Genomic DNA, 26,270 nt, shown 5'->3' on the forward strand with positions numbered 1-26,270 from the left:
TTAATGCTGGTTTTAAATATATAAGTTTCATCAAGTTTAGTCTTACCCATCAAAAGTTACGAGCCTGAGAAAATTTGCGTTATTTTAGAAAATAGGGGGAAACGCCCCCTAAAAGTCATAGAATCTTAACGAAAATCACACCATCAGATTCAGCGTATCAGAGAACCCTACTGTAGAAGTTTCAAGCTCCTATCTACAAAAATGTGGAATTTTGCATTTTTTGCCAGAAGGCAGATCACGGATGCGTGTTTATTTGTTGATTTGTTTTTTTTTGTTTTTTTTCCCCAGGGGTGATCGTATCGACCCGGTTGTCCTAGAATGTTGCAAGAGGGCTCATTCTAACGGAAATGAAAAGTTCTAGTGCCCTTTTTAAGTGACCAAAAAAATTGGAGGGCACCTAGGCCCCCTCCCACGCTAATTATTTTCCCAAAGTCAACGGATCAAAATTCTGAGAAAGCCATTTTATTCAGCGTAGTCGAAAAACCTTATAAATATGTCTTTGGGGACGACTTACTCCCCCACAGTCCCCGTGGGAGGGGCAACAAGTTACAAACTTTGACCTGTGCTTACATATAGTAATGGTTATTGGGAAGTATACAGGCGTTTTCAGGAGGATTTTTTGGGTTTGGGGGAGGGGTTGAGAAGAGGGGGATATGCTGGGGAACTTTCCTTCGAGAATTTGTAATGGGAGAAGAAAATTTCCATGAAGGGAGAGCAGGATTTACTAGCATTATTTAAAAAAAAACAATTAAAAAATAAAAGTGAAAAAGCTTTTTCAGCTGGAAGTAAGGAACAGCAATAAAACTTAAAACAAACAGAAATTATTACCCATATGAGGGGCTCACCTCCTTCTAAAAGGAGGTTTAAAGTTTCATCAAGTTTAGTCTTACCCATCAAAAGTTACGAGCCTGAGAAAATTTGCGTTATTTTAGAAAATAGGGGGAAACACCCCCTAAAAGTCATAGAATCTTAACGAAAATCACACCATCAGATTCAGCGTATCAGAGAACCCTACTGTAGAAGTTTCGAGCTCCTATCTACAAAAATGTGGAATTTTGCATTTTTTGCCAGAAGGCAGATCACGGATGCGTGTTTATTTGTTGATTTGTTTTTTTTTGTTTTTTTTTCCCAGGGGTGATCGTATCGACCCGGTTGTCCTAGAATGTTGCGAGAGGGCTCATTCTAACGGAAATGAAAAGTTCTAGTGCCCTTTTTAAGTGACCAAAAAAATTGGAGGGCACCTAGGCCCCCTCCCACGCTAATTATTTTCCCAAAGTCAACGGATCAAAATTCTGAGAAAGCCATTTTATTCAGCGTAGTCGAAAAACCTTATAAATATGTCTTTGGGGACGACTTACTCCCCCACAGTCCCCGTGGGAGGGGCAACAAGTTACAAACTTTGACCTGTGCTTACATATAGTAATGGTTATTGGGAAGTATACAGGCGTTTTCAGGAGGATTTTTTGGGTTTGGGGGAGGGGTTGAGAAGAGGGGGATATGCTGGGGAACTTTCCTTCGAGAATTTGTAATGGGAGAAGAAAATTTCCATGAAGGGAGAGCAGGATTTACTAGCATTATTTAAAAAAAACAATTAAAAAATAAAAGTGAAAAAGCTTTTTCAGCTGGAAGTAAGGAACAGCAATAAAACTTAAAACAAACAGAAATTATTACCCATATGAGGGGCTCACCTCCTTCTAATACCTCGCTCTTTACGCTAAAGTATTTTCAGTAATTTCAACTACTTATTCTACGGCTTTTGTGATTCAGGGGGTCATTCTTAATGAATTGGGATAAAATTTAAGCTTCAGTGTAAAGAGCGAGGTACTGACGATGGGGCGAATCCCCTCATATTTGTAATAAAAACATGAGAATACAAAAGTTCTTTACGTAAGCTAATTTATAAGTTACGTAAATCTTTTATCAATAAGAAGATTCGTAAAAAAGTAAAAGTTCTAGTTGCCTTTTTAATTAACCAAAAAATCGGGGGGGGGGCAACTAGGCTTCGTCCCCCGCTCTTTTTTTCTCAAAATCATTCGATCAAAATTATGAGAAAGCCATTGAGCCAAAAAAAAATATGCAAATTTCGTTTTGATTATTCCTCTGCGGAGAGCCAAAATCAAAACATGCATTGATTCAAAAACGTTCAGAAATTAAATAAAAAAAACAAGTTTTTTTAACTGAAAGTAAGGAGCGACATTAAAACTTAAAACGCACAGAAATTACTTCGTATATGAAAGGGGCTGCTTCCCCATCAACGCCCCGCTCTTTACGCTAAAGTTTTTTACTGTTTTAAAAAGAAGAATTGAGAGAAAGAGTCAAACTTTAGCGTAAAGAGCGGGGCGTTGATGGGGAAGCAGCCTCTTTCATATACGAAGTAATTTCTGTGCGTTTTAAGTTTTAATGTCGCTCCTTACTTTCAGTTAAAAAAACTTGTTTTTTTTTATTTAATTCAAGTAAAACAAGAGCTAAGAGCTCATATGGCACTTGTGACGAGGCGAAAAGAGCTACGAGCCAAGAGATCATATGGTATGAGCTCTAACAAAATTCTATGAATCAATAGATTGATTTAAAAAGGAAAATAAGAGGCTTAATGCCGGTCAGGATTTAAAATAAGAGCTCTGAGTCACGATGTCCTTCTAAATATCAAAATTCATTAAGATCCAATCACCCAATCGTAAGTTATAAATACCTAATTTTTTCTAATTTTTCCTCTTCCTTTAGCCCCCCAGATGGTCGAATCTGGGAAAACGACTTTACCAAGTCAAATTGTGCAGCTCCCTGACACGCCTATGAATTTTCATCGTCCTAGCACGTCCAGAAGCACCAAACTCACCAAATCACAGAACCCCTCCCCCCAACTCCCCCAAAGAGAGCGAATCCAGTACGATTCTGTCAATCACGTACCAAGGACATTTGTTTATTCTATCCACCAAGCTTCATCCTGACTCCTACACTCCAAGTGTTTTTGCAAGATTTCCCCCTCCCACTCCCCCCAATGTCAAACGATCTGGTCGGGATTTGAAAAAAGAGCTCTGAGACGTGAATTATTTCTAAAAATCAAATTTCATTAAGATCTGATCATCTATTCGTAAGATAAAAATACCCCAATTTTCACGTTTTCCAAGAATTCTGGTTTCCCCCTCCAACTTCCCCAAACGTCACAGGATCTGGTCGGAATTTAAAATAAGAATTTTAAAGCACAATATCCTTCTAAAACAACTGCCCCCCCCCAATTAGGATCGATCCGGTTGAGATTTAAAATTAGAGATCTGAGTTACGAGGTTCTTCTAAATATGGAGTTTCATGAAGGTCAGATCACTCCTTCGTAAGTTTAAAATACGTCATTTTTTCTTATTTTTCAGAATTAACCCCCCCCCCCAATAGATCGGATACGTTCCAATTATGCAAATCACGTATGTAAGACTTCTGCTTATTTTTCCCACCAAGTTTCATCCCGATCCCTCCAATCTAAGCGTTTTCCATGATTCTAGGTTCCCCCACCCCAAACTTCCCCCAACGTCACCAGATCCAGTCAGGATTTAAAATAAGAGCTTTGAGACACGATATCCTTCTAAATATCAAATTTCATTGAGATCCGATAACCCGTTCGTAAGTTAAAAATACCTCATTTTTTCTAATTTTTCAGAATTAACCCCTCCCCCAACTACCCCAAAGAGAGCGGATCCGTTCCGGTTATGTCAATCATGTATCTAGGACTTGTGATTATTTTTTCCACCAAGTTTCATCCCAATCCCTCCACTCTAAGTGTTTTTCAAGTTTTAGGTTTCCCCCTCCCAACTCCTCCCCCCAATGTCACCAGATCTGGTAGGATTTAAAATAAGAGCTCTGAGACACAATATCATTCCAAGCATCAAATTTCATTAAGATCCCATCATCCATTCATAAGTTAAAAATACTTAATTTTTTCTATTTTTTTCCGAATTAATCGGCCCCCCACTCCCCCCCCCCCCAGATGGTCAAATTGGAAAACGACTATTTCTAATTTAAGCTGGTCCCGTCCCTGATAGGCCTGCCAAATGTCATCGTCCTAGCTTACCTGAAAGTGCCTAAAGTAGCAAAACCGGGACCGACAGACAGACGGACAGACAGACCGACAGAATTGGCGATTGCTATATGTCACTTGGTTAATAACAAAGTGCCATAAAAACCATGAAAGAACAGTTTTTAACATGAAATACTTGAAATATTTAAAAATCCCTGCGAAATTCGATTATGAAACTACTCAAATAAAAATAAAATACATCAATTTAGGGATATAGGGTTAGCAAGCTCCCAGTTTAGTAAAAAAAAAGTTCATAAATTTGTTTTATAGAAGCTAAGCTTCTATTAAAAAAACTTCTAAAAAATAGATATCCAAATTGTATGGAAAATAATGAAAATTAGAGCAAAAATAGTAAAAATTCAAATTTCAAGGAACAGGAGGGGCCAGGACCCGAAGCCATCCACCCTACATTCGTGTATTTCCATAGCTACCTGCACAACCCTTTCAATCACAATTCCTCAAACATAACATAAATTAAAAATTAAAACAAATTAAGTCTCTGAATGACTGACATCACTTACTTCATTCGCTTCAGTTGTAAATCTAATGAAAGGATCTTTCATGCTAAACACAGCCCAAGACTTCGCCTTAAAATTAACACCATTGAAACAAGCCAAAGAAATGTGCCCTCCATGGAATTCAAATGTTCCACCTAAGATTGTCCCAGATGCTGGAAGGGGTCTTGTAAGGGTTTCAATTAAGAGGCCACTGACTTGTCTTAAAGCAGGTTGCCAGTGACGATGATGTTGCGCTTCAACGGTAGGTGCTACATAAAGGTATAAATAGTTATTTCAAAACGAATAATCACTTAGAATCAAAACGAATAATCATATCAACCATAAAGATAACACATGCTTCATTAGCTGAATCCTAAACGAAAGGATATCAGAATAAATAATCAAGTCAAATTTAAGAAGAATAGAGATTACCACAAAGAAGGCTATGGCTACCACCCCCATAAACCACCTATAATGACACAGCATCCTTCATAATTTGCTGGGGGGGGGAAATGACTTTAAGTAATTTCAATAGCCGTATTATTGAGAATTAGAAATTGCCCAGACTTCCAAAATGAAAATTATTATGAACTGAACATTCAGTCTACTCTCATTATTGTCAGCAATAATAAGTATTATTGTGATTTTCTAAGTCTTTTTTTGTCGATCTTTTGACAAATTAAATTGAAAAAACAAATTTTTGTCGATATAAACTGAGGAGCAACATTACAACTTAGAACGAACGGAAACATAAAACTTACATAAGAGGAACTACCCCTTCCTCACCCCTCGCTCTTTATGCTAAGGTTTTAAAGTTCTTGAAAAACACTTCTTATTCAGATTCAAGGCGCTTGTGCTTATAGCAATCTTTCTTGAAGAATCGTGACAAGAAATCCAACTTTAGCCTAAGAAGCGAGAGTTGAGGAAGGGGTAACCTTCCTCATATACGGCATTATTTCTGTTCGTTTTAAGTTGGAATGTTTTTCCTCACTTTTACTAAAAGAACTTGTTCTTTTTATTTAATTTCTGACCGTTTTACAAATCATGCCAGAAATTCCCCTTCTCTCCCCGTGTAAAAAATTTCACTCAAAATTTCCTCCCCATGGATCCCGATTCCCAGCAGAAAATTATCCAAAAAAATGTCCGCATATTTCCCAATAACAAAAACTACAGGTGCAGTATTTGGGTTAATTGTGCAATTTACACCCCTTTTCCTAGGGATTATGTGGGGTCTTGTCATCCAAAAAGGCATGGTCATTGGACATTTCAACTGTACTGAATTGAATGGCTATCTCAATCTGATGTCTATTTTGATCTGATGTCTTTCGGGAAAAAGGCGCTTGGGAAGAGGCTAGTTCCCCTTAAATCTTTTTCGTCACTTAAAAGGGCACTAGAACTTTTTATTTCTGTTCGAATAAGCTCCCTCCCAATCTTCTAGGACCATTGGTTCGATATAATCACCCCAGGAAAGAACAACAACCAATTCTTTTGCTGTATCTAGGTTATGAAAATTCTGTTTTTTAGAGTTTCAGTTAATTATCTTCAAAAAGAGTTTCAAAAATCATCTTAACGAAGAGGAGCATTTATACTTAATACTAAGCAATTAGTTTATTGAAATTATTAAAACGAAGAATCAGAGGAATAAGATATTCAACTTAGTTGAAAATTTTAATCACTGAATCCGTTATCAGAGCTTAAAATTCTAAAAATCTCACTTAGAAAAAAAAGTCAAAACAAAAGATTATCGACGCTAAAAGAAACTCATATATTACATAAATGTGGAACGCACTAAAAACAGATTTCCGGGAGAGAAAGAGAAAAAGAGAGAAAGAGAGAGAGAGAGAGAGAGAGAGAGAGAGAGAGAGAGAGAGAGAGAGAGAGAGAGAGAGAGAGAGAGAGAGAGAGAGGGGGGGAGAGAGGGAGAGAGAGAAAAAATGAGAAAAACAAAATTAATCAGCATACCATCTTGAGACTTGTCAAGGGGAACCTTATCATTTTTCCATTTAAGGCTATTCATACTGGGCCTTTTTGGCTGCTGTATATTAGAAAACAGCTTACGACTACTTCTAAACTGCTGTAAGAAGAATTCCTCTAACTTTATATACATTTTTATAACATCCACTGTAGTTGACCTCGATATGAGCATTTGGAATTGATCCCAAGACAGGTCTCCGTTCAGAAGAATTGCAGTCCTGAAACAAAAATATAATGCTGAATATACACCCAACTAGATTATCGTCTTTCCAAAGTTGCTGCTTAATAATTGTTTATTCATATTTATGTCCGCATTTCCAATGAAATAATTCAATTATTGATGATGGATTTTTCACAATACGATTTAGTAACGAAATCTTTTGGATTCCAAATTCACTAAATAACTATAATTCTGGACAAATTACTAGAAACAAGACTCATTACGGATGAACTAAATTATAGAGTAAATTAAATTCGAAATTTCAGGGTCTGAATGTCAAGAATAAATTCTTTAACTTATGAACTAAGTTGTAAGTGAGGAACAGTAACACATGGTAATATTGTCAGTTAGTGCAACACAAAGATCAACTATTACATGTTTTCCGCAAAGGCTACCCTATAATAAGCGGGAGAATTAAACCAGTGAAGTTGCCTCGTGCAATACCAATCTTAATGTTTTTAAAAGTCTTAAATGAAATAATTACAAACATCTGAAGAACTAAGAGAGATATATAAGAAATAAGGATACTTTTTTTTAGACAGTTGAACAAGAAAAAATTGAAATAGTTCAATGTTTCAATTAACAATCATAAACAGTGGAAAAATATTATAACACAAAAAAATTGAATTGGTCAAAAATACTGAGTTGACAATTTGTTAGCGGCGTCAACTGGGGAAGGAGGGGGGAGTCTTTTATTTGCCCCTCCTAAATTTTGCCTCAGCCTAATTTTTAAAAAAATACTTTTTTTGAGATGTTTTCATTGAGAAACGCATTTTTAAAGGTATTTCCATTGAAAAAAATACCTCCCCTTTAGATTTTGAAAAATAATTTTTGCCCCTCCTCCTTCAATTTCGTGAATAAATGCTACTGAAATTATTACTACTACTACTACTGCTACTGCTACTACTACTACTACTACTAGCTCACTGCAGCACCAAGCCACCTGAGGCAAACACAGCTACACACGCTCCTCCTCCAACCTAATCTATTCATGGCCTCCCTCTTCACACCTTCCCATGAAGTTCCCACTTCCTTTAAATCTTTATTTATGACATCCTCCCAACCGATACGAGGACGACCTGCTTTCCGTGCAGCCCCAGACGGTCGGCCAAAAAGGAAAATTTTCAGCAGTCTGTCATCTTTCATCCGCAGAACGTGGCCTATCCATCGCAACCTTTCTTTCATTATTAAATAATAAAAAATAGTTTATTTTTAACTGAGAGTAAGGAGCTACATTAAAACTTAAAACGAACAGAAATTACTCCGTGTTTGAAAGGGGCTGTTCCCTTCTCAACGCCGCGCTCTTTACGCAAAAGTATGACTCTTTCTCTCAATTCTACTTTATTAAACAGTAAAAAATTGTAGCGTAAAGAGCGTGGCATTGAGAAGGGAACAGCCCCTTTCATACACGGAGTAATTTCTGTTCGTTTTCAGTTTTAATATCGCTAAATTATTAAACTGAAATTTGCATTTTAATTCTTTTTTGACTAAATGGCTTTCTCTTAGTTTTGATCAGACAATTTTGAGAAATAAGGGGTGGGGAAAGAGGCTTAGTTGCCCTCAAAATTTTTCGGTTACTTGGAAATTTAACTAGAACTTTTAATTTTTAACGAACGTTTTTATTAGTAAAAAAATATACGTAACTTGAGAATTAGCTTACGTAACAAACTTCTATATTCTTATATTTTTATCATGTATATGAGGGGGTTTGTCCCCTCGTTAAACTCGCTCTTTACTCTAAAGCTTAAGTTTTGTCCCGATTCTTTAAGAATGACCCCTGAATCAGAAAGGCCGTAGAATAAATAGTTGCAATTACTAACAAGAGCTAAGAGCTCATATGGCGCTTATGACGAGGCAAGAAGAGCTAAGAGCCAAGAGATCATATGGTATGAGCTCTAGCAAAATTCTATGAATCAATAGATTGATTTAAAAGGAAAATAAGACGTTTAATGCCGGATAGGATTTAAAATAAGAGCTCTGAGTCAGGATGTCCTTCTAAATATCAAAATTCATTAAGATCCGATCACCCACTCGTATGTTATAAATACCAAATTTTTTCTAATTTTTCCTCTCCCTTTAGCCCCTCAGATGGACGAATCTGGGAAAACGACTTTATAAAGTCAATTTGTGCAGCTCCCTGACACGCCTACCAATTTTCATCGTCCTAGCACGTCCAGAAGCACCAAACTCGCCGAATCACTGAACTCCTCCCCCCAACTCCCCTAAAGAGAGCAAATCCAGTCCGGTTCCGTCAATCACGTAATAAGGACATTTGCTTATTCTATCCAAGAAGCTTCATCCCGATTCCTCCACTCCAAGTGTTTTCCAAGATTTCCCCCTCCAACTCCTCCCAATGTTAAAAGATCTGGTCGGGACTTGAAATGAGAGCTCTGAGACATGAATTCCTTCTAAATATCAAATTTCATTAAGATCTTATCACCTATTCATAAAATAAAAATACCCCAATTTTCACGTTTTCCAAGAATTCCGGTTTCCTTCTCCAACTCCGCCCAATGTCACAGGATCTGGTCGGAATTTAAAATTAGAGCTTTAAAGCACAAGACCCTTCTAAATATCAAATTTCATTATGATCTGGTAACCCTTTCGTAAGTTACAAATACCTCAATATTCAAAATTACCCCCCCCCCCCCCCAACTCCACCAAAGAGAGCAGATCCGGTCCGATTATGAAAGTCACTTGTCTTAGACAGGTTTTTATTCTCATCCAATTTCATCCTGATCTCACCGCTTTAAGTATTTTCAAAGATTTCCGGTTCCCCTCAACTGCCCCCCCCAATTACGCTGGATCCGGTCGAGATTTAACATAAGAGATCTGAGTCACAAGGTCCTTCTAAATATGAAGTTTCATGAAGATCCGATCACTCCTTCGTAAGTTAAAAATACGTCATTTTTTCTAATTTTTCAGAATTAACTCCCCCTCCCCAATAGAGCGGATCCGTTCCAGTTATGTAAATCACGTATCTAAGACTTCTACTTATTTTTCGCACCCAGTTTCATCCCGTTCCCTCCAATCTAAGCGTTTTCCATGATTTTAGGTTCTCCCTCCCCAAACTCCCCCAATGTCACCAAATCCGGTCGGGACTTAAAATAAGAGCCTTCAGACACGATATCCTTCTAAATATCAAATTTCATTGAGATCCGATCACCCGTTCGTAAGTTAAAAATACCTCATTTTTTCTAGTTTTTTAGAATTAACCCCCCCCCAACTACCCCAAAGAGAGTGGATCCATTCCGGTTATGTCAATCATGCATCTAGGACTTGTGCTTATTTTCCCCACCAAGTTTCAACCCGATCCCTCCACTCTAAGTGTTTTCCAAGTTTTAGGTTTCCCCCTCCCAAATCCCCCCAATGTCACTATATCTGTTCGAGATTTAAAATAAGAGCTCTGAGACACGATATCCTTCTAAATATCAAATTTCATTGAGATCCGATCACCCGTTCGTAATTTAAAAATACCTCATTTTTCTAATTTTTCAGAATTAACCCCCCCCCCCCCAACTACCCCAAAGAGAGCAGATACGTTCCTGTTATGTCAATCATGTATCTAGGACTTGTGCTTATTTTTCCCACCAAGTTTCATCCTGATCCCTCCTCTCTAAGTGTTTTCCAAGATTTTAGGTTTCCCCCTCCTAACTCTCCCCGCCCCAATGTCACCAGATCCGGTCGGGATTGAAAATAAGAGCTCTGAGACACAATATCCTTCTAAATATCAAATTTTATTGAGATTCGATCACCCGTTCGTAAGTTAAAAATACCTCATTTTTCGAATTTTTCAGAATTAACCCCCCCCAAACTACCCCAAAGAGAGCGGATCCGTTCCGGTTATGTCAATCATGTATCTAGGACTTGTGCTTATTTTCCCACCAAGTTTCATCTCGATCCCTCCACTCTAAGTGTTTTCCAAGTTTTAGGTTTCCCCCTCCCAAATCCCCCCAATGTCACTATATCTGTTCGAGATTTAAAATAAGAGCTCTGAGACACGATATCCTTCTAAATATCAAATTTCATTGAGATCCGATCACCCGTTCGTAAGTTAAAAATACCTCATTTTTCTAATTTTTCAGAATTAACCCCCCCCCCCCAAGTACCCCAAAAAGAGCGGATCCGTTCCAGTTATGTCAATCATGTATCTAGGACTTGTGCTTATTTTTCCCACCAAGTTTCATCCCGATCCCTCCACTCTAAGTATTTTCCAAGATTTTAGGTTCCCCCCCCCCCCAATGTCACCAGATTCGGTCGGGATTTAAAATAACAGCTCTGAGACACAATATCCTTCCAAACATCAAATTTCATTGAGATCCGATCACCTGTTCGTAAGTTAAAAATACCTCATTTTTTCTAATTTATCAGAATTAACCCCCCCCCAACTACCCCAAAGAGAGCGGATCCTTTCCGGTTATGTCAGTCATATATCTAGGACTTGTGCTTATTTTTCCCACCAAGTTTCATCCCGATCCCTCCACTCTAAGTGCTTTCCAACATTTTAGGTTTCCCCTTCCCAACTCCCCCCAATGTCACCAGAGCCGGTCGGGATATAAAATAACAGCTCTGAGACACGATATCCTTTCAAACATCAAATTTCATTGAGATCTGATCAACCGTTCGTAAGTTAAAAATACTTCAATTTTTCTATTTTTTCCGAATTAACGGGTCCCCCACTCCCCCCCCCCCCCAGATCGTCAAATCGGGAAAACGACTATTTCTAATTTAATCTGGTCCGGTCCCTGATACGCCCGCTAAATTTCATCGTTCTAGCTTACCTGGAAGTGCCTAAAGTAGCAAAACTGGGACCGACAGAATTTGCGATTGCTATATGTCACTTGGTTAATACCAAGTGCCATAAAAATACTTTAGCATAAAGAACGAGGTATTTAGGAGGAGAAGAACCCCTCATGTGCGTAATAATCTCTGTTGGTTTTAAGTTTTAATGCTACTCCTTACTTTCAATTGAAAAAACTTTTTCATGTTTGTTTTTTCATTGTTTTTTTTTTTTATAGTAATGCTAGAAAATCCTGCACCCTTTCCATTGAAACTCTCTTCCCCTATGACATATTTATCCTAGGAAAGATCCTCCCACATAGCCCCCTCCCCTCAACCCCTCCCCCTCCAAACAAACAAAAAATCCCCCTGAAAACGTCTATACACTTTCCAATAACCATTACTGTATGTAAACACTGGTCAAAGTTTGTAACTTGCCGCCCCTCCCCCGGGGACTGTGGGGAATAAGTAATCCCCAAAATCATAGTTATTATGGTTTTCGACTATTTTGAAAAATAGCTATCTCAAAATTTTGACCCGTTGACTTTGGGAAAAAATGAGCGTGGGAGGGGGCCTGGGTGCCCTCCAATTTTTTTGGTCACTTAAAAAGGGCACTAGAACTTTTCATTTCCGTTAGAATGAGCCCTCTTGCGACATTCTAGTACCACTTGGTCGATACGATGATCCCTGGGAAAAAACAAAAACAAAAAACAAACAAATATACACGCACCCGTGACCTGTCTTCTGGCAAAAAATGCGAAATTCCATATTTTTGTAGATAGGAGCTTGAATTTTTTTGCAATAGGGTTCTCTGATACGCTGAATGTGATGGTGTGATTTTTGTTAAATCATGTTGACTTTTAGGGGGTGTTTCCCTCTATTTCCCAAAATAAGGCAAATTTTCTCAGGCTCGTAACTTTCGATGACAAACTAAATTTCATTCACATGCTGATAAAATCAGCATGAAAATCCGATTCTTTTGATGTATCTTTTAGTATCAAAATTCCGTTTTTTAGAGTTTCGTTTACTATTGAGCCGGGTCACTCCTTACTACAGTTAGTTCCTCGAACTGTACGAACGAACCACGAACTGTTTGATAGCCCTAGAAAGCGGGATTAAACCACATTCTCGCTATTTATTATGCTATTTATCAAAAGATATTTTAATTCTTCAAATGCTATGACATCTACTTCAGTGAAAAAATATTTCGTTCAGCTATTTCGAAAGCTGACCGGATGTTTCTTTCTTTGCTTATAAATTAGAGACAACATTGTCTTCGCAGTAATTAAAGAAGAATTCCCCAGTTCTACGGTGCTATCAGTTCTTCTTCGCTATGAGGACTTCCCCCTCGCATGATCCTAATGCATTTTTGTCAGAATTGCCAACGCTGTAGGAGCTTAATATGGTTTTGTAACCATATGGTTTCAATTGGTTTGTTATGTCATAAGGTTTAATAAAAATTGGTGATGGTTCTGACAGCTGACAGTAGATTTTGTGAAGGAAAAACGACCAAAGGACGGTGCCATGGTCAACAATAACATTCGGGACAAATTTTCTTTCATATTTTAAGGATCAATAATCAAGCTAGGCGAATAAAACTTTCTGAGATTTTCAGGATTTGATGAGCTGATTTAAAAAAATTCCGTTTTTCTTCAAAAAATTTTTGATTTAAATCGGATTTAAAATCTGGAACTGATTTAAAATCTGATACCTTAAAGAATCTATCTTGTCCATTTTTAGATTTTTTAAATTAATTCGTTTTATAGTTTTTTTATAATTAATTCGTTAGGATTAATTTAGTTTTTTGGAATTTAGAATTATTTCGATGGTCTTGCCATAACTAGAAGAGCTTAGATAATAGATTCAAATAAACGATAGAAAGCTAAAAGCCGATAACTATTTTCCCAGAAATCTTAGAAAAGCCATTTAGCTTCTCTCGTTTTGTGCTGGAAATAGATATTCTGTTTTGATGAAACGTATAGGCCTATCATTAAAAAGGTAGATTGTGTTGCATTTTGTTTTTCCAACCAAACGGAGGAGTTTTCTTTTTAAAGTTCAGGAAGGGCAGTCTCTAAAAATTTTCTAGCTTAACTGCTAGAAAAACGCCTAAAATCAGCCCAAAACATATGTTATTTGACCAATTTTGAAGCTATGGAAGTTCTACGTTGCGCTACCCGCTTCGATTGAAAACCTCACTGACACAGTTTGACTATCTTTTCAATTATAGTTCCACAATCAAGCCACAAATTTTCAGTAGTTTGCAATGGTAACTACTCTCTCGGCGAATTCGCTAATGAAACCTTTGTCTTTCAGATGATCAGCTTAAAGTCTTCTTAAAGTATGAAAAAAATTGGTCCGGAAAGCGATTGTCTAACCAATAGAGAATTCCGGCTAGTATGCCTGATTGAAAACAAAATATTATAAAGCTTTCCTAGTAAATTTCAAGGAAAAAAAAATCATTTGAATAACAATCTAAAAAGAAAAGTAAAAACTCATACGTTTTTACCACGTTATTTATTGTGACAAGAATTTTTTTAATTTAAGAAAAGAATTTCGAAACTCTAATTCAAGCAGAAGCAAATTGATTATTTGCCCTTATGAAAGCATTTTTTTTTCGTTGAGCGACGTAAAATCCGGACGCCAAAATGTAATTCAATTCTGACAGAGCTTAACGTTTTTTTAAGACTCAGAAACTTTAAAAGTTTCACACAGCATGGGCACCACGAGGTTTGTGACTGCTCAGACAAGAATTTTAGCTTGATGACTTGAAAGGAAGGCTTAAACTTCTTTTAGATAATTATACATATGAAGCTGACATATTTAAAGGGAAAATAAGCACATTGATAACGACTGTGAAGAAAATTAATAACAAGTACCAAAATATCCTTTTTTTGGCACCAATCACCTTTAGATTTTGGGCAGTGGTACTAAGGCGGATTAGGTAAAACTCTTTTCAATAATCAGCTAAAAATAAGTCCACAATAGTACTTGTATAAACCTCAAGATTAGTTCAATGTGCGTTAGTTCTTCAATGTTCAAAGTGCACAAGGCCACAGCAAGGATTTTTTCCGGGGGGGGGGGGATAAAAAAGACTTTTTGTAGGATTTCTGTCAAAAATGTGTTTATATGCACTTTTATTATGTTTTAACGGGTTGGGAAAAATTCCAGGGAGGGGGGTTACAAACGTTGATATACGCATCCAAAACACTATGCAATGGGGGAAAGATGTCTGCATTAAAAAAATCACCTTTTTTTATTTAAATTGTAAAATATTACTTTTGGCTTTGTATAACGATCTAAAATAAAGTTAAGCCAGAGCTCCTAGCTCCAGATTGTTAATCTACTCCTTCGAATGAGGACGCAAAATAAAAGGTATATTGTTGTATCTTTAAAAGTTTCTTTTTCACGTAAAGTATTGCAGATTTGATAAGATGTTTTATCAGGTTTATTTTAGTCGAAGTTTTAAATCTCGTTTCTAACCTGAATTTTTGCGACAAAATAATGAGTTGGAGAAATTATTTCTGTTTTTTGGGGGGGAGGGGGGAGGGGTTGAATCCTCCTCAAACAAACTATTAACAACAAATGGATTTTCAAATTAATAAACTATTTCTTAATTAGGGCGTTAGTTTCCAAAACACTGAGAATAATTTATATTCTTATTCTATACTTCTTAGTTTACAAACTTAGCGAAAAAAAAAACTTAATCCTTTTTTTGAAAAAAAAAAGACAGAGTGATGTATAGATTTTTCATGAATAAATAAGGTCAGTAGACTTATCGAACCTTTTCCTGAGCCTAATTTGGACCCGAAAAGAACTAACCTATTTATTTAATAATAAAAAAAAAACTGGAAGTTAGATTAATTAATTGGCATACTTAGAGCAATATGCAATAGTTGGTATTTTTTCCAAGATAACACTGCCTTTTCTGTAACGAAACAAATAATAGTTCCAAATAGGGATAGGTCCATTTATTAGAAAGTGAAACAAATAGATATAGTCAGTCATCACCATCAGTAGAGTTACTAAAGTATTAAAATTAAAACAAACTATATTTTTGTTCAGTGTAAATATAGTGTGTTTTAATTTTAATACTTTAGTAAATCTACTGATGATGACTGACTGACTATATCACGGAAATATATAGAGCTTTTGTATATATCTGTTTTACTATCAAATAAAAGGACCTATCCCTATTCGGAACTCTTTATTTGTTTTGTATTGCACAATAGCCTACAGCAAACGAGGAAAATCCAATAGAAAAATTCAATCCACACCTTACTGATTCAGGCGCAGACCTGCGCTCATCGAGATTATCAAGCCGCCATTCATCTTTAATCGATGCCGTCAGGGAACTGATTCTTGAGACAAGAGTGCTGCTTCCCATGTAGTCAAGTCGACAATTTAAAGTGTGCAAATGAAGATCTGCCAGGTGCTCTGGTTTTACGTTTGGGTCCTCATGGACTTCCGCTAAAACGAAATTTCAATAAAGACCAAAACCTAATAACTGGTGATCTTAATATCTCTAGCTCCCAATTACTTTGATGCTAAGATTACCAAACTGTTTTTTTTGTAAAAGCTAAAAAGAACGACCGTGTCAGCAGTATCCGAGGTAAGTAGCATCAATTATTAGGAATTAGGGAGGGCTCATGTATTCAACGTAATTCAAGAAAAAGACATTTTTAAAATTTTTTAATGAAAATACCGAAAAAGGCCTTTCAATTAAAATTCAAAAAGAAGATTTTTCAATGTTTGTAATGGAGAGAGCAAAAGAATTTGGGATAGAGGGGCAAGTACTTCTCTACCCCCTTATTAATGCCACTGACCTAGACTTATAATTTTTTTTTAGTAGACCAGGAGTGTTCATTCATGAAAATAAGGGGGAGCGAGGAATTTACTTTTCAAAACTTAGGGAGGGCAAAATTAATATTTTTGATTTTTTCAGCCAAACTACCTAATTTTCAAAAAAAGGTATTTTCAATGGAAATACCAAAAAATGTTTTTTTTGTATCCCCCCCCCCAAAAAAAAACCGATACAAACACCAACAGGTAAAGCACTGATAAGTTAATATTAGACAATGAAATTTTTTATCCTTAAATGAAACTTAATCTGAATGAAGTTTCCTTAAATAGGGATTTGGAGGAGTATTCACTCAACGCGTTATGCACTATGTTAGTTATAAGTTATTCAAAAAATTATATTACAAAACCAATAGCTAATACCAACGAGCCTTAATCAAAAAGTGTTTTGAGGTTGACTGTCAAAAAACATAGCATATAAAACATGCTCTTGTCTTGTTTTTACCTGAATAAATTGTCATTTTTCGTGTTGGTTTTGTCCAATCCTCGTTGAACTTCCTTGAAGAAATGGTTTTAGGAATGTTTTAATTCTAGTTTTACTGATCATGCATTTTATTGTTTCTTATTTTACATTTTTGTACACATTTTGCTGAGGACGGCATTGGATATAGGGTCAAAAAATTTATTTAAGAACACAAATTCTTTCACCCTCTTAGATTAATGCCCATTTGTTTCACCAGCAGTTGCTTGTTAGATGGGAAGGCAGCGTGGTCTCTGTTATTATTTAAAATTGACGCAAATGGGATACACGAAAGGTGTCCTTGAAGTTTTGAAATATGTAAGATTCCAATCGAGAAGTTACCAATCGAAAATTATTAGCATGAGAGTATTTGTATAAGTTAAACTAAGTGCGCGAGAACATCCAAAAAAAGAGGAAGGGAGTTTGGGTGAAAAGCATGCAATTAAATTTGCAATATCTTTTTAAAAAGGGGAAACCTCATCGAGTCAGTAGTCGTAGAATATTGGTAGAAAATAATCCATATTAAAATAAAAATTAAAAGTTCTAGAGTCCTGTTTACGTAACAAAAGTGATGCCATTTTGGGACGCAAAACCTTAATTTCGTAGACAGCCAATTGAGATAGCGGGAATCCCCAGACAGCCACTCGGCTTAGAACTATTTAACTCTAATTTCACAACTTCCCTTTCCCAGTAGCCATTCTATCGCTCAGTGCTGAATTTGACACTGGAGATATTCGCAGTCCATCCAAAATGAACAGTTGCTAAAAATCGTATATCCAGTAGTACTAACGATTATATATTAAAACTTATAAGATGGTCATTATTTTAGTCCAATGTGCGAAGAGAATGATGAGGATTTGTTCCATTTTTTGCTAATTGTGTAGAGTTGGGAGGCTTGAAAAAGAAAATATTTGGGGTAGAAAAAGGTGATGAGGGGTGGTTTGTTGGGGTTTTGGAAAATAGAAATTTTCTATTATAGAAAATAGAAAATAGAATCGGAAAATAGGGTTTCGAAAAGTAGAAAAAATTGTTGTAGATTCATCCGTGTGGGTAAGGCGCACCGAGAAAATTATTTTAGAATAGTTGAATTTTTTATTTTTCTTATTTAATTTTTTCATTTTTTTTTAGTAAACAGATATCAAATATCATGTCGTATCATTATTTAGCCAAAAATACACACTGTGCCACTGGAAAAAACCGAATAATCCCAATTTCCTCAATTTAATTTCATCAATAATTAAAGTCTAATAATTAATCTAATTACTTTAATTCATAATTCAGTGCGATATGTCACCCAATTCTGATTCTGTTCAGTATTGAATTGCATCTATTTGCGTTACACAAACACAGACTGGTGTGTCATTGTGTTTATAGTCCAGTGACACACCTTTCGACTGAAAATAAGAGTGCTGGAGAGATGCAATTTAAGACAAGCCGCATCAGCCTCCTAACTGGACTCACTTTTTCTAGTATTGTAGTCATTACTAAACACATGAGGCTTGGCTTACCGTTCTATAATGAGTCTCCTTTTGAAACCTTCAGCTGATGCAGAAGTTGACAGTTTCCTCACTCAAGATTTTCTAATCATTCATAACCTTCCAGCTGAAATGACCTTATAGGTTCATTTCCTTATAGCATGACCTTATAGCATTGATTCGTAAGGATAGGTAGTTACTGACTTCAAATATAACATTACTGATATAGATAAGAAGCAATGAAGGTCCAATGATTGTTGCATGGGAAATACTAATTAAAGCCTTGGATCGTTTATAATAGGTGCTCCCGCCGTCTGCAGTGAAGAGTCGAACCATCTGTGTTCTACCAACCTAGCCTAGCAATTTTACAACAAAAAAGAACTTTTCTCCAAGCGCCAACACCCCTAGCACCACCATCCAAGTGCCAAAGCCATCTCTTATCAGTTTCTTATTTTCTTTGGGACGACCAAAATAAAATTTATCTTAATGTAATGTTCACAAGATGTGCACTGAACAGAAAGTATATATGCTTACCCGATATTACTAAACAGTTTATGTCAAAACATCCTCCAACAATGCCTCCTTTTGCGTCCAAAGATGATTCTTCAAGCCGGCAACCAACTGAAAGGTTTTTATGGCCAGAGCTGCTTATCGAAAGCTTGCCATCACAACCAAGATTTGTTGTCTGCCACCTACACAGAATAGCGATAATTAAAGTTAGAGTCATTGAACGTAAAGGACAAAGCCTCCTAAAATAGACCAAGGACATGGATAAATTGTTGAAGATAAATATTTGATTAAGTTGATTAATTATAGACAAATGACTTGATGGCTAATGCATATTTGACTAAACCTCAATTAAGGATTAAGTACATATAACAAAATCGTATCCAAAACGGATAATAGCGTATCCAGGGGGCGTCACCCCTGACGTAGTGGTGTATTTGTGGTTGGGTCCGCTTGCTCTGATTTGGGCTGGGAAGAAAGTTATTTTTTTGTAATTGGTTTATAATAGTTTAGTTTTTAATAAGTTTTTAGTTACTGAAACTGTTTCTTTTTGCAAATAAGTTTGAAATAAGGTTTTAGTTACTTTGTACACACTCGAAAGCGGAGCTTTCGAGGATATGCTAACATAAAAAAAAGGAAAAGAGAAAGAGTATGGAGCATGAGACCATTTACCGAAACCAACATGTAAATGATACAGAAAAATAGCCCACTGACAATATATTTAATCTGTTTCGAAATCATACCCACCGAGCAATTCTATACATAAATCAGATTTAAACTGGTTGACATTACCATTATCCTTAATATCTTTACTAAGTTTGTTCCACAGCTTGAAAGCTCTATAAACAAGAGAAAAAAGAAGAGCTACTAGAAGCAAGTCGAGGAACCTCAATATTTCCTCGCATCTGAGTATCGTGTTGGTGAACATCTAAGAACAGAACAGAAGGATGGCCAAAAAGCAGAATCTTTGGCAATCTATCATCTTTCACCCGTAACACGTGACATATCCATCTTAAACTTCATTTTTCAATATACCTCTAGAAAGTATAATACACCTCAAAGAAATATGCCATAGGAGTCAGGTCAACAATTCCCTAGGCATTCTTTGAAGAATCCGCTGGAAAATATTCAATATATCTTCCTCGGCCTTTTAAAGTCGCCACGTTTCGTTTCAGAGCCACGTTTAACTACTGTATATACTGTGGTTTCTAATATTCTAACATTAGGTCCAAGATTGATGTGAACTCTTTTTTTTTTAATTACTAAACAGTGCCTCATTGGCTATTCTACTTTCCAGATCTTCACTGCATCTGCCATCTTTACTAATAATACTATCAATGTAAGTGAAGCTACTACTTAATCAATTTTCTCGTTACCTGAAATAACCAATTCACTCTCATTTATTCCTAGTTTTAGCAACTTCCGTCTTCTTAATTTCCAACAGTATTCCTCTGACCCGAAATCTCAAAATTTCAAAAATTCATTCACGATACTTTTTTTTTCTAGAACGCTTAAATGACCTGTCGATTCTGTTGACAGAAGAGCTTTAGCAAAGGTCTCACCCTTGTATGGAATACCAGACAATTCATTAAAGTGGTTCGTGCTATGTACGAGAATAACACCGCTGCGGTTAAGGTAGAAAAATGAGGTTGGCAGCTGGTTTTGTATTAAATCAGGAGCTAAGCAGGGTTGTGTCCAGTGGGGAGCGAATACAGTGGGAGGAGCGAAGTGGTTAAAAGTAGAATAGCCAAGGTTCAGGGTATTTTATCACAGTTAAACAATTTGAAAGAATAGGAAGATAAGTCTGCAAACCAAGATTAGAATAATGGAAGCTACAGTAATGACAGTGGTCAAATATGGCTCTGAAGCATGGGTACTCAAAAAGCGGATGAAGATTTGCTAGATGTTTTCCAGAGAAATCGCTTACGGATTGTATTGGGTACCCGGCTGACTGACCGTATTTCAGACAGTAGGCTCTACGAAAAATGCGGTTCAGTCCCACTTTCTAGGGCAATAATGAAAGAAAGGTCGAGATGGCTAGGACACGTTCTGCGGATGAATACCGACAAATTGGCAAAGATTGTCCTTTTCAAGTTTCTATAGCTAGACGGAAAGCAGACCATCCTCGTCTGGGGTGGGAGGCTGTCATAGAAAGAGATTTTAAGGAAATGGGAGCTTCCTGGAAGGTTGTAAAGAGGAAGGCTTTAAATAGAAACATGGAGGAGGAGTGTGCGTAGCTGTGTTGGCCTCAGGCGGCGTGGTACTGCGGTGAGTTGTTAGTAGTAGTAGTTCTAGTATAATCTAAGACTAGGAAAGTTTAGCCACGCCATTTCATATTATCTTCTCCTATAATCTTTAACCCAGAAACCAAGACCATTGTGTTGTACAACAATTCATATAAATTCTATTGATGGCGCATGTAAAACCACATTAAACATTGTTAATGAACCAAAAGAGAAAAATTCTTACAATATATTTCCCATAACGTTGCCCATATTCATATGAACGATTAGCTTCTGAAAATTAATTGCGTACACCACAACAGTTTCCCATTGAGATATTTGGACATTTTTGCGTCGACGACTGCTTCCACTGCTTTTTGACTCACTCGCTAAAACAAAAAAAAATATTAGCCACTACAATCAATTAAAATTTGAATAAAGACCAATAAAATGGCAAAGCCTTTATTTTTCGAAGCAGTGGGGGGGGGGGGTTGAGAAGGTTTGTTTATAGATGACTATTTTGATGAACCTTGATTTTCTTTTTTGCCTTCATATAAAAGCTAGAGCAGTGATTCCCAAAGTAGTACAGGTACAACAACAGGGGTTCACAGAAGATTCGACGGGGTCTACGTTGGCGTGAAAAAAAAGACTTCCAAATTCATAAGCTTACACGAAAGTTTATCTGGTTTAGATAGTGAAGAAATAAAATGTTGGCTTGACGTAACAAATTAATGTTGGCAGATAAGCTTAGGCAGTACAATAGTGTTTCCTAAGTAAAGAGCAATGTGGGGACAATGTATAATTTATTATTTTTTGTCTTTTTTTTGGTTTTAGACCATGGCACTTCGTATCGAAGTAGTTGTCGTAGAAACTTCAAAAATGGCTCATTCGATTGGTTATTGGAAGGGCTTGTGCTTTTTTTCATAGTCAAAAATGATTGGAGGGCAACTAACACCCCTCCCACGCCCACCATTTCTCTAAACACATCCAATTAAATTTTTGTGATAGTCATTATGTTCAACGTATTTGAAAGGTCCGGAAATTATGTCTTTGAGGATGACTCCCCCCCCCAGAGCCCCCAGGGCAAGGGATGTAAGTTATACCCTGGGGGCATATATCAAGTTTATGTGTGATCGTATAAACTTCGGAAGGGGGCTCATTGTTTGGTAATAAGAAGTTCTAGTGTCCTTTATGAGAATCAGAGTGATTGGAGGGTGGATACCCCCCTTTTTTCCGAAATGCATCTAAAAGAAATTTTGAGATTGTTATTTGTTGTCGTAGAAACTTAAAAAAGACTCATTCGATTGAAAATGGAAAGCGCTAATGCCTTTTTAATAGTAGAAAGTGATTAGAGAGCAACTAGACCCCCTCCCACTCCACCATTTCCCCAAAAACATCCAATGAAAATTTCCAGATGGTCATTTTGTTTAACATAGTTGAAAGGTCCGGAAATATGTCTTCTTGGGGGTTCATGAAGATGAACCTCCCCCCTCATAATCTCCAGGGCAAGTGTTGAAAGTTATCCCTTGGGGGCCTGTAAGGTATATGTAGAAAAGGTGATCGTATAAACTTCGGAGAGGGTTCATTGGATTAGTAATCAGATGTTCTAGTGCCCTTCTTAAGATTCAGATTGATCGGAGGGTGGACTCCCCCCCACATCTCGTATTTTTCCGAAATAAATCTGATAGAAATTTTGAGATGGCCAGTTATTGTCTAGAAACTTCGAAAAGAGCTTATTCGGTTGGAAATTGAAAAGGCTACTGCTTTTTTTAATAGTCCAAAGTGATTGGAGGGTATCTAACCCCCTTCCATGCCCACCATTTCCCCAAACATTTTCAATCAAAATTTTGAGATAACCATTTTTGTCACGTAGTTGAAAGGTCGGAAATTAAGTAAATAATGATGACAACACCCTACTGCCCTAATGAGAAGGGTTATAAGCTATGCCCTGGGGGCATATGAGGTTTATATAGAAAAGGTAATCGTATAAACTTCGAAGGGGGTTCATTGAGTTGCTAATCAAATTTTTATAATTTCTAATGAAGTTTACGTGCCATTTTTGAGAATCAGAGTGATGGGAGGGTGGATACTGCCCCCCAGCAACCTCGTATTTCCCAGAATGCATCTAATGGAAATTTTAAGATGATTATTTGTTGCCGTAGAAACTTCAAAAAAAGCTCATTTAATTGGAAATTGAAAGGGTTAGTGCCCTTTTTAATAGTCAAAAGTGATTGGAGGGCAACTAACCTGCCTCCCACTTCCACCATTTCCCCAAACACATCCAATCAAAATTTTGAGACAACCCTTTTTTCTCAAGATAATTAAAAGTTCCGGAAATTATTTCTATCAGGATGATAACCCCCAGATCCCTCAGAGCAAGGGTTGTAAGTTATGCCTGGGGGGCACATAAAATATACATAGAAGGGGTGATCGAATGAAATTCTTAGGCGGTTCACTGGGTTGGTAATCAGAAGTTCTAGTAGCCTTTTTATGATTCAGAGTGATCAGAAGGTGGACACCTCTCCCCATACCTCGTATTTTCCCGAAATGTATCTGATAGACATTTGGAGATGGTCATTTAATGTCGTAGAAACTTCGAAAAGAGCTCATTCAATTATAAATTGAAAGGGCTAGTGCCCTTTTAAATAGTCGGAAGTGATTGGAGGGTAACCAACACCTCCTCCTACGGCCAACAATTTCCCAAACACATCCAATCGAAATTTTGAGATTACCATTTTGTTCAGCGTAATTGAAAGGTCCAGAAATTATGTCTTTGAGAATGACAACCCCCTTAGCCCTCAGGGTAAGGGTTGTAAGTTATGTCCTGGGGGCATATAAGGTATATATGGATGGGGTGACCATAAAAACTTCGGAAGGGGCTCATCAGATTGGTGACCGAAAGTTCTAGCGTCCTTTTTAGATTGTGATCGAAGAATCCATATCCCCCCACCTCGTATTTTCCAAAAATGCATCTGATAGAAAGTTTGAGATGGTCATTTATTATCGTAGAAACTTCAAAAAAGGCTCATTCGATTGGAAAGTCGATTGGCCTTTTTTATACGTCAAAATTGATTGGAGGGCAACAACCCCCCCCCCCACACCCATCAATTCCCAAAACATACCTAATAAAAAAATTTCTAGATAGTCATTTTGTTTGGCATATTTGAAAAATCTGGAAATTATGTCTTTGACAATCCCCATAACTTCTCAAGACCAGAACATAATTTGCATTTTACTGAAAACAAATGGAAGTGGATTGTTAATTTAGTATACATATACTGATGTGTATTCCTTAAAGTTTTAATGTTTTTTAATTATATATAATATTTTTTATTTTGTATCTCGATATATCATATCTAAAAATATATGACATTTCAATTTTTCAAAACGTTGACGGTGGTCTTTAGGCTTTATACTTGACTAATAGAAGATATATTTAGTCCTTCTTTAATTTAATTGAAAATAAATCTATTGTTTCTGTGTTTTTCCAAATAACCAAAGTAACAACTTCTTTTGTTATATGCGTCTTAAAAAAGGAACAAAATAAACATTTTTTTTGTAAAAAGTAGTCAAAGACGTTTTTTTAACCGGTACGTCTAAGGACTATTTTGAAACAGTCCCTGGCAGTGAATTGTATGTAAGGAGCGATTCGGTCCAATTGTAACCAAAATTCTAAAAAAGCAGGAAATATGATAACAGTTTATACATCAAAAGAATTTGCTTTTTAGTTTGATTCCAAATATGTAAAAATTAAATAAATTTAATGCGATCGATCAAAAACTACGAGCAGGGATTGTTTTTATTTATAAAAAACGGTAAAACACCTTAAAAAGTCAACTTGATGGAATCTCTGGTTTTTCCATTTAGCGTAATGTTTTACTCCGTAATCTATAATCTATAATCTCCGTAATTTATAAGCTAATTAATTAGATTATAGATATTACGAAGTCCGTTGGTTTCATTCTCGAGTTAAATATATTTTTAAGAACTGGTTTGGCAGTGTTGATATGGGTTATTTAGTTTGTATGGCCCTGCGAAGCGGTGGCTGCACAAGGCCGCGCCTTAAATGTACAGGCCAATTTTGAATCAGCTTAAATAATTAAGCTACACTTATTTATTTTCAAGATTGAAGGTTGGAACACTGATAAAATATGGCATTACACATAATAAATTTCTTAGGCGGTATACATTCAGCAACAGTGATAAAACATTGCATTACAAACTTAAAATTGAATTTTCAAATAACGGCCGTAAATACTTAAAAGAAGTATTTACACATGAATCAAATCTAAGATAAGTTTGTAAAAAAAAATGAAAAGTAATTGTTAACTATTAATGCAATTAATTGCTAACCAACAAACTAATTATGAAGCTAATAATTAGTTCTAAGTTCTTTTGATCCCATTCATATAAGGATACTTAGGCAGTTGTAAAACTTAAACTGAGATAAAAAAAAACTACCTTCTTTCAATACAAAAAAGAGATTCCGACAGTTTTCAAAAAAAAATTCCAAGTTGAAATTTGTCCGATGAAGATATATTTGTGACAGTACAATGTTAAATGAAATTAAAGTACTTTAGTTTAAAACAAGGTTACGGAAAGAGTTTGTTTTGATTTTCTCCGTATACTAACATTTTCATTGAATTGGAGCTGTCTATAACTGATTAACAGGTAGCTTTTATAATTTGGAGAATCTTAGGGCAATTTCAACTTCGGCTATTTAGATTCCAATTTTTAATACTTCTCCAGGCAAAGTAAGCCAATTCTAAGCCCATTCGTAAAAATACAAAAATGAGAGGGTTAGGTTTTCTCTTATTTTTGTTTAACGAAAATAGCGAAAAAAATCTTCAAAATGTTCATTGAATGAATGCGGAATTATTATTCAATTTTTTAATTTGGTCCCTTAGAAACCTGACAATATTAATTGCTCATTCAATTAAGGCCTTCGGGAACTTTTGTTTTACTAATTAAATATTCATGGATAATTTAAATATTGCCTAATTTAAATAATGGCCGCATTAGAAAAAGTCAGAAATAAATATGTTGATTATGATTGTAAAAACTACTTTGTTTTACTAATTAAAAATTCATGGCTAATTTAAATATCAGCTCAAATTTGGCATAGAACGTGCCAAAATTTATTTATATGCATTTTGTAGCCATTTTATGAGTAAACTGAACCTTTCAGTGAGGGAATGGAGGGGGACTGAAAAAAA

General features: G+C 36.2%; 1 protein-coding gene across 3 annotated transcripts in view; it reads right to left on the bottom strand.

The window, feature by feature from the left end:
* LOC136039305 (bridge-like lipid transfer protein family member 1) overlaps positions 1-26,270 on the bottom strand; it is a 279,590-nt gene that overhangs the window by 27,749 nt on the left and 225,571 nt on the right. For all 3 annotated transcript variants that reach the window (XM_065722912.1, XM_065722913.1, XM_065722911.1), the window contains exons 49-53: positions 21,302-21,443; positions 18,860-19,017; positions 15,808-16,000; positions 6,523-6,752; positions 4,585-4,829 (exon numbers count right to left, since the gene is read on the bottom strand). In XM_065722912.1, coding sequence (XP_065578984.1) covers positions 4,585-4,829; positions 6,523-6,752; positions 15,808-16,000; positions 18,860-19,017; positions 21,302-21,443 — 968 coding nt within the window. The remainder of the gene's footprint in view (positions 1-4,584; positions 4,830-6,522; positions 6,753-15,807; positions 16,001-18,859; positions 19,018-21,301; positions 21,444-26,270) is intronic.

The sequence above is a fragment of the Artemia franciscana genome, chromosome 19 (genome assembly GCF_032884065.1).
Source record: "Artemia franciscana chromosome 19, ASM3288406v1, whole genome shotgun sequence".
Lineage (NCBI taxonomy): Eukaryota > Metazoa > Arthropoda > Branchiopoda > Anostraca > Artemiidae > Artemia > Artemia franciscana.